The sequence below is a fragment of the Dipteris shenzhenensis genome, chromosome 19 (assembly GCF_047967505.1).
Source record: "Dipteris shenzhenensis isolate YYH24624 ecotype China chromosome 19, Dip_SZ_1.0, whole genome shotgun sequence".
Lineage (NCBI taxonomy): Eukaryota > Viridiplantae > Streptophyta > Polypodiopsida > Gleicheniales > Dipteridaceae > Dipteris > Dipteris shenzhenensis.
This window is the reverse complement of record NC_141614.1, coordinates 12,824,491-12,836,427: the sequence shown is the minus strand read 5'-3', so window position 1 is coordinate 12,836,427 and position 11,937 is coordinate 12,824,491. Positions and strand designations below refer to the sequence as shown.

Genomic DNA, 11,937 nt, shown 5'->3' with positions numbered 1-11,937 from the left:
AGAACTTTATACCTTTTAATTCCTTCATTGGATGAACACAGATATCCAGTGTTCCATCAATCCAGACGCTGCAAACAGATTCAAAGCCTGCAAGTTTCATTGGTGGACTGGTGGAGGAAACTCGAGCTCAAAGCTCAACAAAGAGACGAGAGGAAGGAAACTTTCAATGGACTTACCACGTGCAACTACGATTATGACTATTGACACTCACGTAATATGCCAACACCTTATCCATTCGCGAAACTTATTCTCGACACTAATATTCTTGGCGTTTATATTATTGATGCTTATATTCTTGGCGCACGAGGAAAGGCCTATTCCCTCGGATTATAACTCTTTGGAAAAGGAAGCGCGACGCCTCCCCGCCCACACTGTGTGTGGTTATAATAATTATACACAAATATTTTGAATTACTGATCCATTCAAAATTGCTTCTTTTCAATCTGAATTCTCCTCTTTTTTTATGCATGTTTTCGATGCGAGGGAGCAAGGAAATCCAAGCTAGATGCAAGATCGAAAGATATGGACACCTTTATTCATATGATTATAGTCCATGTGACAATATTGCAATGAGGATGAGTTATGAGCTCTTTTGAGCATCGCCTTATGCAAGGAGGATCAGGTCCTAACGGACCCTACGTTGTGTCTCATGTCCATTTTCCATTAAAAAGTTAGGATTCAAGTTAAATTTCGAGTTACTAGTAATGTGATCCACGACGGAAAGGCTGCCTACCGCAACCTAGTTCTATTAAGCAAATGTGACGGTCTTTATAGCATAAATTGAGTCACTATACTTTTGTTTGATTAGAGAGAGCTTCATATTTTATGCAGTTGTCATATGAGGCTTTGTAGAATTTCATCACTTTTTCTAAGTTTTTTGATGCTTGAATTTCAAGTCATTTACGATTCTCATAGCCTTGAATAGAATCCAAGTTCCATGCAAGTTTTGACACCAGATCCAAAAAGACAAGGGCAAAGTGATTCTTTATAAGAATTTACTTTTCCCTAAAAAACCAATTTACCTCATGCAGAATGGGAAAACTAAATATGTCAATTCACTACCATGCCACTTTCCCCGCATACTTTTTGATAGACATGGAATCCTTGAAATTATCAAATTATTTTGGAAGAAGATAAGAAATACAGTTTGGTATCTCTTTGGTTTTGCTCCTTATTCTCAATCCTTTCCAAAAAAAATTGTGGAAACAAAGAAAGGTAATGCTAACCAATAATAAATGTGCATGACCTTAGCTGAAGTCTAACAATTGAGTTTACAGCAAGAAATCTTTTTCTATTCCATGCCTGGCCCAGCTGTACATGTCCCCTCAAACAACTCTCTACATTTCTTCAAGCTTGTCACCGCACATATACCCACTCATATCTATATTGTAATTAAAGTGCACGCTTCTTGATGATGTTCCTCCTCGTCAAATTTGTATCCAGTCCAAGGATCATTATGCACAAGAAATTGATTGGCATTATTCTCTGCCAAATCTTCTGTGAAATTTTCTTTGACCCTTCATGGTTGAGGCTGTGGAACCAAGGAATGCTGCCTTTTTCCTCTTTTACCTCCTTCATAAGAAGGATCTTTCTTAATACCTGTTTATAAATACTTGAGCTTAAAATCTTTTCACACAGATAGAGCTTTAGTAGTGAGCCTCACTTAAGTTGATCAAAACTTAATGCTCCCTCTATGTCCGGTAGCCTGACTTTGACATTTTCACCAAGTCATTAGACATATGCTATAGGCATTCAAGTCCATTTTGGAAAACCATCGGGCATGAAATTATCTCAGTGCATAGGGAAAAGGAAAAGGAAAAACATTGGACTATGTTATTGCACAAAAAATTACCTTACTATAAAATGACCACTTTTTCTATGCAAACTTTGATTTCCCCCAATACCCCAAGTAAAAAACCCCTACAGCAGTATATTTCTATTACAATTTGCGAATTTTTGCTATTTATAAATGCCTTCTATTGAACCCATGTGATATATTTACATATGATGAGTGACCCCCCCCGAGGGCACTTGGGATCCCACACTGGACACTTGAGCTTTAGAGAAGGTGCCATGTGTCGCAATAACTCGTTAAAGATGTCAATCAAGATATTGTTGCTTGCTTCCTGTTCTTGTAATTGCTCCATATTTCGAGTGTCCCATCTTGGCCAACACCTCATCCTTTCTCAGTAGCCTGATTCAAAACAGTCTGGATGAATTCTACAATACATGATCTTCAGCCTGTTGCCTTCATCCTTCCTCACTTTGAAAAGGTTTATCAGACGTTTCATGGGATATTACACTTGTGCGATAGCTTCTAAGAAAACTAATAAGGGTTGAGCCTCCATTTGATCATTCACAGACCATGTTTTATCTTTTTAATTTCCAAAAGCTTGTCATAAACTACCCAGGGGAAACTTAATAGGTGTCCATGCTCAGAATCCTCATCCAAAACATAATCTGGATGGTATGTCACGTGGTACCATGCTGATGCTTTTGCTAATTCTTCATAAAAATCTGTTGTTCCATCAAAACCATCTTCCTCTATGCCGTCTTGATTACCTTTCAACCAGCTCCTAGCTGATGCTTTCAAAGAGCCCACAGCTCTCTGAATCCTATCTTTCACTTCACCTGGCCTCTTCTGGTACCACCTAGACATGCTTAAAATATTACCAGTAAAAATCTCTGCCTCAGTTTTAATATCATACTGATACATTAAAGCAAGTAGCTTTTCATCATAGAAACTTTTCAGTGCCTCTGCTTCTTCCAGATAATGCTCAAAGCCCCAAAATTGCAGATCATCATCATAACATTTAGCTGCCTCTCTTCTTGTAAAAGAGGAGATTCTTGTATCATCACTTTTCTGTACAACTGATCTATACAGCTTTCCAAGTACCCCTTCTGATATATATGTAAGCTTATCAGTTTTTTCCATAAAGTCAGGGTATTGAGTGGGTCGCAGGTCTGCAGGTAAAATGGCAGCCACTCCAGTTTTTGGAAAATCAACAGCGATGGAGCATAACTTTGCGAGTTCCAGACACTTACCATTACGGGCTTTTTCAGGCTCACTATCCGCAAACACAACATGTGCATTGCATATTACACCTAGACTATTATTGAGCATATACTCCACAAAATATTCTTCAATTTCCTGTGCACAAATCCCATCCCATTAGTAAAAATGAAACAAAAAAATATTGGAAACTAGCCCAGCTAGATTAGAAAGAGATGTGTCATGCCCACTTCCCATTAAATGTACATATCAGAAAAAATAAACTTAAGCTACCCAAACTACAATGCATTCATTCCAATGTACACCTGAATCGTTACTGGATGAGCTTGCACTTTTTGAGGAGGTGGTTGGTAATCCATTGGTGGATCTACTTCAGGAGGAATTAAATCCTCATCCCAGCTTACAAAATATAGGTCTCCATCAAGATCACTACCTGAACATTCATTTGGATGAGGCCTGAAATGATTGCATGAAAACCTCATCAACCTCAATTTAATCACAGCTTGTTATTTTCCTTCTACCCATAATCTCTTTCTTTTTTTTTTTCAAAAAAGAGACTTCTATTAAGTAAGAAAGAAACCCGCTAGAGCAAGCTCTGTGCAGAAATACACCATGCTAATCTCTTTCTTTTTTTGGTATGCGCACCGAGAGAGAGAGAGAGAGAGAGAGTGTGTGTGTGTGTGTGTGTGTGTGTGTTCTGTCCCTTCTTTTGGACTGTCTTTTTTAATATAAGCTTAAGTGGATTTCACCCAAGGAAAAAAAAAAAAGAGTCTGTGTGCGCGCCCACGCACGCATGTTGAGTTTCACTAAAAAAAAAGTGTGTGTATGTTTATTACTGTTTTTATTTGTGCGTAGTAGCTGTCCCACTCTGGGACAGCTATGAATGTAAATGCTTTCTTAATGCAAAAATTTTTTTACAAAAACAAAGTGTGTGTTTTACCCCCCCCCCAAAAAAAAAAAGTGTGTGTGTGTGTGAGCTCAGCCTTGTTGATCTTTGGAAGTAATTACAGCATGAGAATATGCAAAATACACAGAGCAGGATGTGCTATCGTTGCAAGTTGACATTGCCAAGGCCTTTGACACAGTTCAATGGGATTTCATCTCACAGACCATGCATTTGGCACAAAAATGCAGCATTGATATTTTCTGGCTGTACAATGACAGGAAAGCTTCATGTATATTATTGCCTGGGGGAGAGATCTTTCTTCCCTCATGCATGCTCTAGCATTATATGGCCTGGCTGCTGGTCTACATACAAATTGTAAAAACAAGAATGGAGAGAGATTGTGAACACAAGAGAACATGAGTGAAGTCCAACTAAAATGTTCAACCAAATGAAGTACAAGTACTTGGTATGTATAGTGCAAGTACTAGATCACACTAAAAATCCAAAAAAGACTAGTCTATCCTAACCACCATATCATTGTATATATCTCAACGAATCTCCCCTCAATGATATGGCTGTAGTACTTTGGAATGATCTCAGAAGTACTTGAAGAACCTAAAGTACCATGGTTGCACAAATCCATCCACATGTGGATATAGCAACCTATGGGAGTACAAAAGAAAACAATGTCATTTTGCAAACCCCCCTTGATATTGTTTGAATGTCTCATATCCCCAAGCCATGTCCATGTCGTGTGAAGAGAGGCACTGACAGGATTTTAGTGAAGATGTTACCACATTGTCCTCAGTGGAACAATACGTGAGATCAATGAAGCCATCTGTGATACAATCCCGCACATAATGACAGTGGTTTTCTATGTGTTTCATGCGAGCATGAAATACAAGATTGTTCCCAATAGCAATGCAACTCTAATTGTCATAGAAGATCGGAGTTGCGTCACCATTCTCAGCATGATGCAAGTCATGTAAAAGCTTCCTTAACCACATACATTCCACAGTGGCTGAATTTGCAGCTTTGTATTCTGCTTCACTGAAGGAGGGAGACACACGGCCTTGCTTCTTACTGAGCCATGAGATGCACGCTGAGTCCAATGAGAAGCAATAACCGGACGTGGACCTACGATCATCGATGTCCCCTGACCAATCTGAGTCGGTGAAGCCACTCAGAGAAATGTCACCATCTGAAGCATAATGCAGCCCATGGGAAAGTGTACCCTGTACATATCTGCTGAGGCCGCTCTTTGCTGCATTCCAATGCGTGACCGGGAGACAATGCATGGACTAGCTAAGAAGCCCTATGGCATAGGCAATGTCTGGCCGTGTGGAGCATAAGTAGAAAAACTGCCAACCAAGTGTCTGTACAATGTGCCATCAAAATTTTCAGCTGTATCATGCTTACTCAGCTTGATTCCCTTTTCCAATGGAGTGGCCATAGTCTTATAGTTCTCCATCTTAAATTTCTGCAACAACCCCTTCAAATACTTTGTCCGTGATATAAAAATCCCCCCTTGGGTCTGCAAAAATTCAATGCCAAGATAGTTGTGTAAGAGGCCCAAATCTGTCATGTCAAAAGTGTGACTGCACTGCTGCAATTTGCTGCAAAATACTGCCAGTGAGTATGATGTCATCGACATAAAGCACAAGCATAACCAAATCTCATTTTTGTTGCGGAACATATAAATTTAGCTTTGTATGAGTATTGATAAAGCCATGGGACAGCAAGAATTGATGTATCTTATGATACCATGCACAAGCCGCTTACTTCAGACCATACAAGGCTTTCCTAAGCTTGCATACCTTGTGCACTTGTCCCTGAACAACAAAACCCTGGGACTGATGCACATAGACCTCCTCCTTGAGATCCCCATTGAGAAAAGTGGTCTTGACATCCATTTGGTACACAAGACAACCACAAAATGCAGCAAGAGAGATGACAGAGCGAATGGTAGTCATCTTGGCCACCGGAGCAAAAGTCTCCTCATAATCTATCCCCTCTTCTTGTGCATACCCCTTGGCAACTAAATGGGCTTTGTACTTCTCAACTGTACCATCTGCATGATACATTATCTTGTAGATCCATTTGGTGCCAACCACATTCTTTTTAATGGGCGCATCAACCAATTCCCATGTAGCATTCTTTTAAATGGATCTAATCAAGGTCCTGAGCTGCTGCTCCTTCCCGCTCCCTTGCTGCCCCCTCTCCCTCAGCCCCTCCCTCCCTCTCTCCCTCGCCCTCAGTCCCTCCCCCTCCCCCTCCCCCTCCCTCTCCCTCTCCCTCAGCCCCTCCCTCCCGCCGCCTCCTCTCCCTCTCAGCCGCCCCCTCCCCTCTCAGCCCCTAATTTCCTTCTTCTTAATGAGTTGATGAGCCATTTTCTCCAATCATCATTTATTGACTATGGAAGAGATTCATACCATTGTATAGCTAGACCATCCAAGTATATAGGAATCATCTCTTACCAACTAGGGTTCATCTTGTCCTAGGGGACATGTTGTACATTTGAACAAATCAAAGACACTCTGTTGGTTTTAGTCTATCTTCTTCTATATGAACACATAGAAGGTAGATCATCAAGGATTTTAACAAACACCACTTTAATAAAATTCCATAATTCCAATATCAAGTATACACCAGGATAATTTTAATCCAGACATAATATCTTCAAATGTTACAATAATTAAAATTAAACATGATTAAAAATTCATGATTTACCAAAAACATAGAAACCCACAAAATGGATTTGGGGATTAAGATGAAGCAATTGTCCACTGAGATAGAGGTGTAAAAATGTTGTCTCTTTGTATACAAAAGGCTACCACATCCTAGAAAATTGATCAAGCCTCCTATGGAAAAGAATTTCATTGAGAGTCTAGTCATGCCCTTTAAGCAGTGATTAAGGGGTGAAGATCCTGCTAACTTGGAAGCAGCCGTCAAGCCTGCAAAGAAGTGGAAAGGTGTGTTAGCTCTAATGATGATCTTGCTATTCCTAAGTTAGGAAACCCAAAGGATCAGTTTGATCAATTGAAAGTTCAATTAATGGAAGTGAAAAGACAAGGGGGGTTCTCTACTTGCCACATGGAATTTTTGTTCCACCTAGCACCTTGTCACACTAATTTGGTAGAAGGACATAGAAATGTCCTAGGACACTTTTAGGTCCTATTAACTTAGCCATTTCCTATAATTATTCAAAAGCATCAATAAGGTATTTGGGGTTTTGATTATTTTCCATAATATCTTATATGCTGAAAAAGACTTAGAATTATTATGGATTGGAACTTGCACCTATTACTTTGACTTCTAGCTAAAGTTTTCAGGTTAATTTGACACTAAAATTCCAAGCTATTTCTCAAGTTTTAGATAAAATGGCCATACTTCTTAATTAGAATGAGTTTGTGTAGAGTTTGAAAGTCCTAGAGTCTAAGGAATGCTCTACCACGTTGCTTGCACGCATATTCGGGTCTCACCCTTCCAGATCCCAAGCCAGAGACTGGATGTTTGCGGCTCTCCCCCCAGACCTCACTCCACGACTTCGTCTTTTGGGACGAGGTTTTTTCCAGGTTGTTTTTGACACTCTAGAGGCTGTGAGCACTGTGCTCACAGCTGAGTTTTTACACCTGGGACACCAGAAGATCTTCTTTGACACCTTCGATATTGGGTTCGACCCAGTGGAGGCAGATAAGGAAATCTTTTCGCTCTTCATCAGATTTCCTGGGCTTCCCCAGGTTTACCATCGACTTCTTTCTGTTATTGGGGAGCATTTCAACGCGGTTGCTGAGATCCCACCCCTCCCTGGATTCATAGTTGCACGAAACGCCCGTTTCGTGGGCAGAAACGGAAATGACGAAACGGAAACGGCGTTTCGTCAAGAAACACCGTTTTGTAAACCCTGCTTTTGCCCTAAACCCCGCCTCTCTTCATCTTTCGCCGCCTCCCGTCCGTTCCACTCCTCTTGTGCATCCTTGCTGCTCTCTCCACCTTCTCTAAGCTCTCTCCATCCCTCCATCCTTTGCTCTTGGACCTCCATCCTTCTCTCTCCATCCTTTTCATCCTTTGCTCCATCTTCTCCATCCTGCAAGTTGCAGCTTGGCAGCCTGCTCTCCAGACTCCATCCCTCCATCCTTCTTCTCTCCATCCTCTCTTTAATCTTACCTTCTACCTCTCCATCCTCCTCCTCTCCATCCTCCTTCACTTCTACCTCTGATCCTCCAAGCTCCTTCCACCTCTCCATCCTCTTTTACCTCTATCTCTCCATCCTCCTTCTACGGTCTACCTCCCATCCTTTCTCACTTGTGACCTCTCCATCCTCCTTCTCACCTCTCCATCCTCCTCAATGCCGAGAGATGCTTATTGGGTCCATGTCTCCCTCCTGGATAGTTATAAAGGAGGCGGTGGCTCCAAGAAGTGGAGATGCAACTATTGCGGCATAAGCAAAACGGGGTCTGTCACACGGGTGAAAGACCATCTAGCAGGTGTTCCCAGCAAGGATGTAGGACCTTGTGAGTTTGTGCCTACTCCAGTGAAAGGTGGCCTAACAGAATGGAAGCGTGTGCGTATGGCAGCCTTGGCTGCAAAAAGTGGAGGACAAGGGCTGCAAGATGAAGAAGAGGCTGCTGACACTGAGCCATTGGATGATGCCAGCACATTGGATTCTACAAAGAGAAGTAGAGGGGCATCAACTACATCGAGCGCGGGTCCTAGTGCCAGGAGAACACCCTTGCCACATGGATCAATTAGTGTGGATGCTAGTGCGGGGAAAAGAGGATCACTGCAAAGGTCTAGCATTCAAGCACGCTTGCAAAAGCAAGCAGTGAAGGAGACCACTAGTGAGCTCACAAAGCTCTTCATACAGTGTGCAATACCCTTTCATGTCGCGAAGACTACACGATGGAGGAAGGCCATGAGAGCCGTAAGCCGCATTGGGTATGAATGGGAAGGGCCTACATATGAGGCAAGAGAGCTAAGAAGAGAGAGGGAATGTGTGGAAGACCAAATGAAGCCCTTAAAAGAGACTTGGAAAAAATATGGATGCACACTCTTATGCGATGGATGGTCAGATGCACGCAAGAGGAATGTGTACAATATTTTAGTGTCTTCTTGCAAGGGAACCATGTTCTTGAGAGCCATAGACGCTTCCACTGCAGGTACAGTGATTACAAGGCTGTATATTTGGGAGCATTTACGGGCAGCCATTATGGAGATAGGTGTTGAGCATGTGGTGCAGGTGGTGACAGATAATGGCAGCAATTGTGTGTCAATGGGTGCCATGTTAGAAGATGGGTTCCCTAAGATTGTGTGGACACCCTGTGCCTCACATTGCCTTGATCTTTTGATCGAGGACCTAGGGAAGATACCTTGGATTGATGCCATCTTCTCCACAGCCCGCAGTATCGTGAAGTTTGTCACGAAGAGACCCAAAGTCCTCAGCATCTATCGGGCTTACAGTGACCTTGAGCTATTCAAACCTCCAGCCACAAGGTTTGCTTACATGTTCATAGTGGTGGAGAGGCTTGTGCGAGTGCGCCAGGGCTTGTTGCGCACGGTTGTGTCTCGGGAGTGGGGAGATTGGGATAATAGAGGCCAAGCAAAGTCTATCAAATTTTTTCGCATGATCATGGATGAGTCTTGGTGGAATCAGGCGGAGGCATTAATCAAATCGATTAATCCTATCTACACGGTGCTTCGCATCACGGACATGGAGGGAAGCACATTAGGGCTCTTGTATGAGTTTATGGACAAGATTGGAGAGGCCCTCAACAGAAACACTTCCCTATCGCCTGATAAGTAAGACTTTTTACTTTTGTAATATGTATAATTATTGCAGTTACTAAATGGCAATTTGGTATCAAGAAGCCTGGAATTTTCAGATATATATTATGTATGTACTATTATCTATAGTCTATGAATTTTGCATGCATAATGCATTCTAATTTCTTGTGGCATGATTTAGGGTTGAGTCCATCCGTGCTATATGGAATAAGCGGTGGAATTGGTTCCACCGCCCAATCCATGCGGTGGCACATGTATTGCATCTGCTCTGGCGCAGTCAAGAGCAATATGAGAATGACGAGTTGGAGGAGGGGATGCAATAGTATCTACAAAATTGGACGGGTGGTGACTTGGAGATGCAACGAAGAATGGAGGATGAACTTCTATTGTTCCGCAATCACAGTCTCTCCTTTGGTCCACCTACGACTAGGCTGGACAAGTTCCAACGCCACTAGTTAGAGCTTAGTCGTTATAAGTAATTTGAAGTTTTATCTACTACAAATATGTTTAAAGTTATCAAGTTCCTGATACTTATCTCGGCTTAATTGGCTTATGGCAGAAACGCCTTGCTATACGTGTTCTCTCACAGGACTGCAGTTCCGGTCCTTGTGAGAGGAACTGGAGCACTTGGGCCCTCTTTCACACAAAGAAGAGGAACAGATTGAGCACGGCTCAATTGGAGCGGTTGGTGTTTTGTCATTGCAACCTCCGTCTCCTTGAGTTCACCGCCGGCTGCCCCGAACCTCGCCAAGTGAATGTAGACAAGGTGGACGTGGAGAAGATGAAGGCCATACCAGATATCCCACAGGAGGAGCTAGACATATACACCATGTTGTATGAGGAGCTGTCAGCACCAGCATACCACACACGATCATACACTCAACCATCTGGAGATGGTGCTAGTACTTCAGTTGCACCCGATGGTCCTGATCCTGATGTTGATGATTCTTCTTCAGACAGTGACACAGATGCCTCAAGCTTATCTGAGGACGCAGAGGATGACGATGACGAGGAGTCCATGGATGACAGTAGTCCTGCTGCTTTTTTGATATCATCCATGGGTGTATCATCTATGGAGTCTGGACATTGGATACTTTCAAGTTTCAAGTTTCAACTTGTGTGCTAAGTTTAAACTTTAAAGTACTTCAAACTTCTAAATTTCAGATTCTTGTAATGCCAAACTTGTTAGTCATGACTCATAATACATGTTGATTTCAGATTATTGAAGCATCATTCAAGAATTTAGAATCACAGAGGCATGAATGATGCATTGATGCTTGAAGGCTGAAGCTTCAGCCTTCAAGTATAGATAATTGTAATTTGTATTATGTATGATTTGCACTCTATTGATAATTATATTATGTATAAAAAATAAAATTTTATACATAAATTGTATCATATTGCCGTTTCTTCCGTTTCCGTTTCGACGGGGCCCGGAAACTCCGTTTCTTCCGTTTCCGTTTCGGCTGGTAACTATGCTTGGATTGCCATTGACTATAGCAAAGGCAACCAAGGCTTTGGCGTACCTAGAGTTAGGGTCCTCTGTAAGGATCCCAACCTCACGATGGACCATGTCATGATCCAGCACCCGGATGGTTCCTTTTTTCGCCAGAGAGTAGAGAGTGCAGGATATGCAGGACCATTGGACACTTTGCCAAGGATTGCCCCAGGAAGAAGAAAAGGCCCAAGAAGCCCTCTGGTACAACTACCACCCAACAGCCTCGACAGGGGAGTGCTTCTCGGCCTCGACAGGGGGGTGGTACAGGTCTAGCACCTGCTCCTTGACCTCGACAAGGCGGTCCTCCTCAGAGTGGTGGTACAGCTCCTATTCGCCAGAGTGCTCCTCATCGACTAAACGCTCCTTTAGTACCTCAGCTTCATCTAAGTGTTATTAGGGGCTCCATTGATATCTTATTTATTCAGGAGCACAAACTGGATTCTAGAGATTGTACCAAGTCAGGCAAGTTGCTTTCTGGCCATACTTTTTGGTCGCCTGCCTTGGGCACTAGGGGAGGCAATTGGAGGGCGTAAGTTTGGTGTCCTTAACCTGTATGGCTCCAACATTAGAGGGGAACGTGTCATTATGTGGAAGTATTTGCTCTCCTAGGCTCCCATTGTGGATTCATGGGTGATTGGAGGTGACTTTAACATGGTTGAGTTACCGTCAGACAAAAAAGGGGGTAGAGAAGGACTTCACTCTTTGGAGACAGCAACTTGAAATGCCTTCTTTTTCACTACTGTGGCAGAGATACTT

The 11,937-nt window shown here is 42.4% G+C and overlaps 1 protein-coding gene across 1 annotated transcript in view; it reads right to left on the bottom strand.

The window, feature by feature from the left end:
* Positions 1-1,668: 1,668 nt before the first annotated feature.
* The window catches only part of LOC147890101 (putative RNA-dependent RNA polymerase 1), a 39,006-nt gene continuing 28,737 nt past the window's right edge, over positions 1,669-11,937 (bottom strand). The window contains exons 4-5 of the mRNA XM_087390209.1: positions 3,319-3,469; positions 1,669-3,151 (exon numbers count right to left, since the gene is read on the bottom strand). Coding sequence (XP_087246335.1) covers positions 2,357-3,151; positions 3,319-3,469 — 946 coding nt within the window. The 3' untranslated portion in view covers positions 1,669-2,356. The remainder of the gene's footprint in view (positions 3,152-3,318; positions 3,470-11,937) is intronic.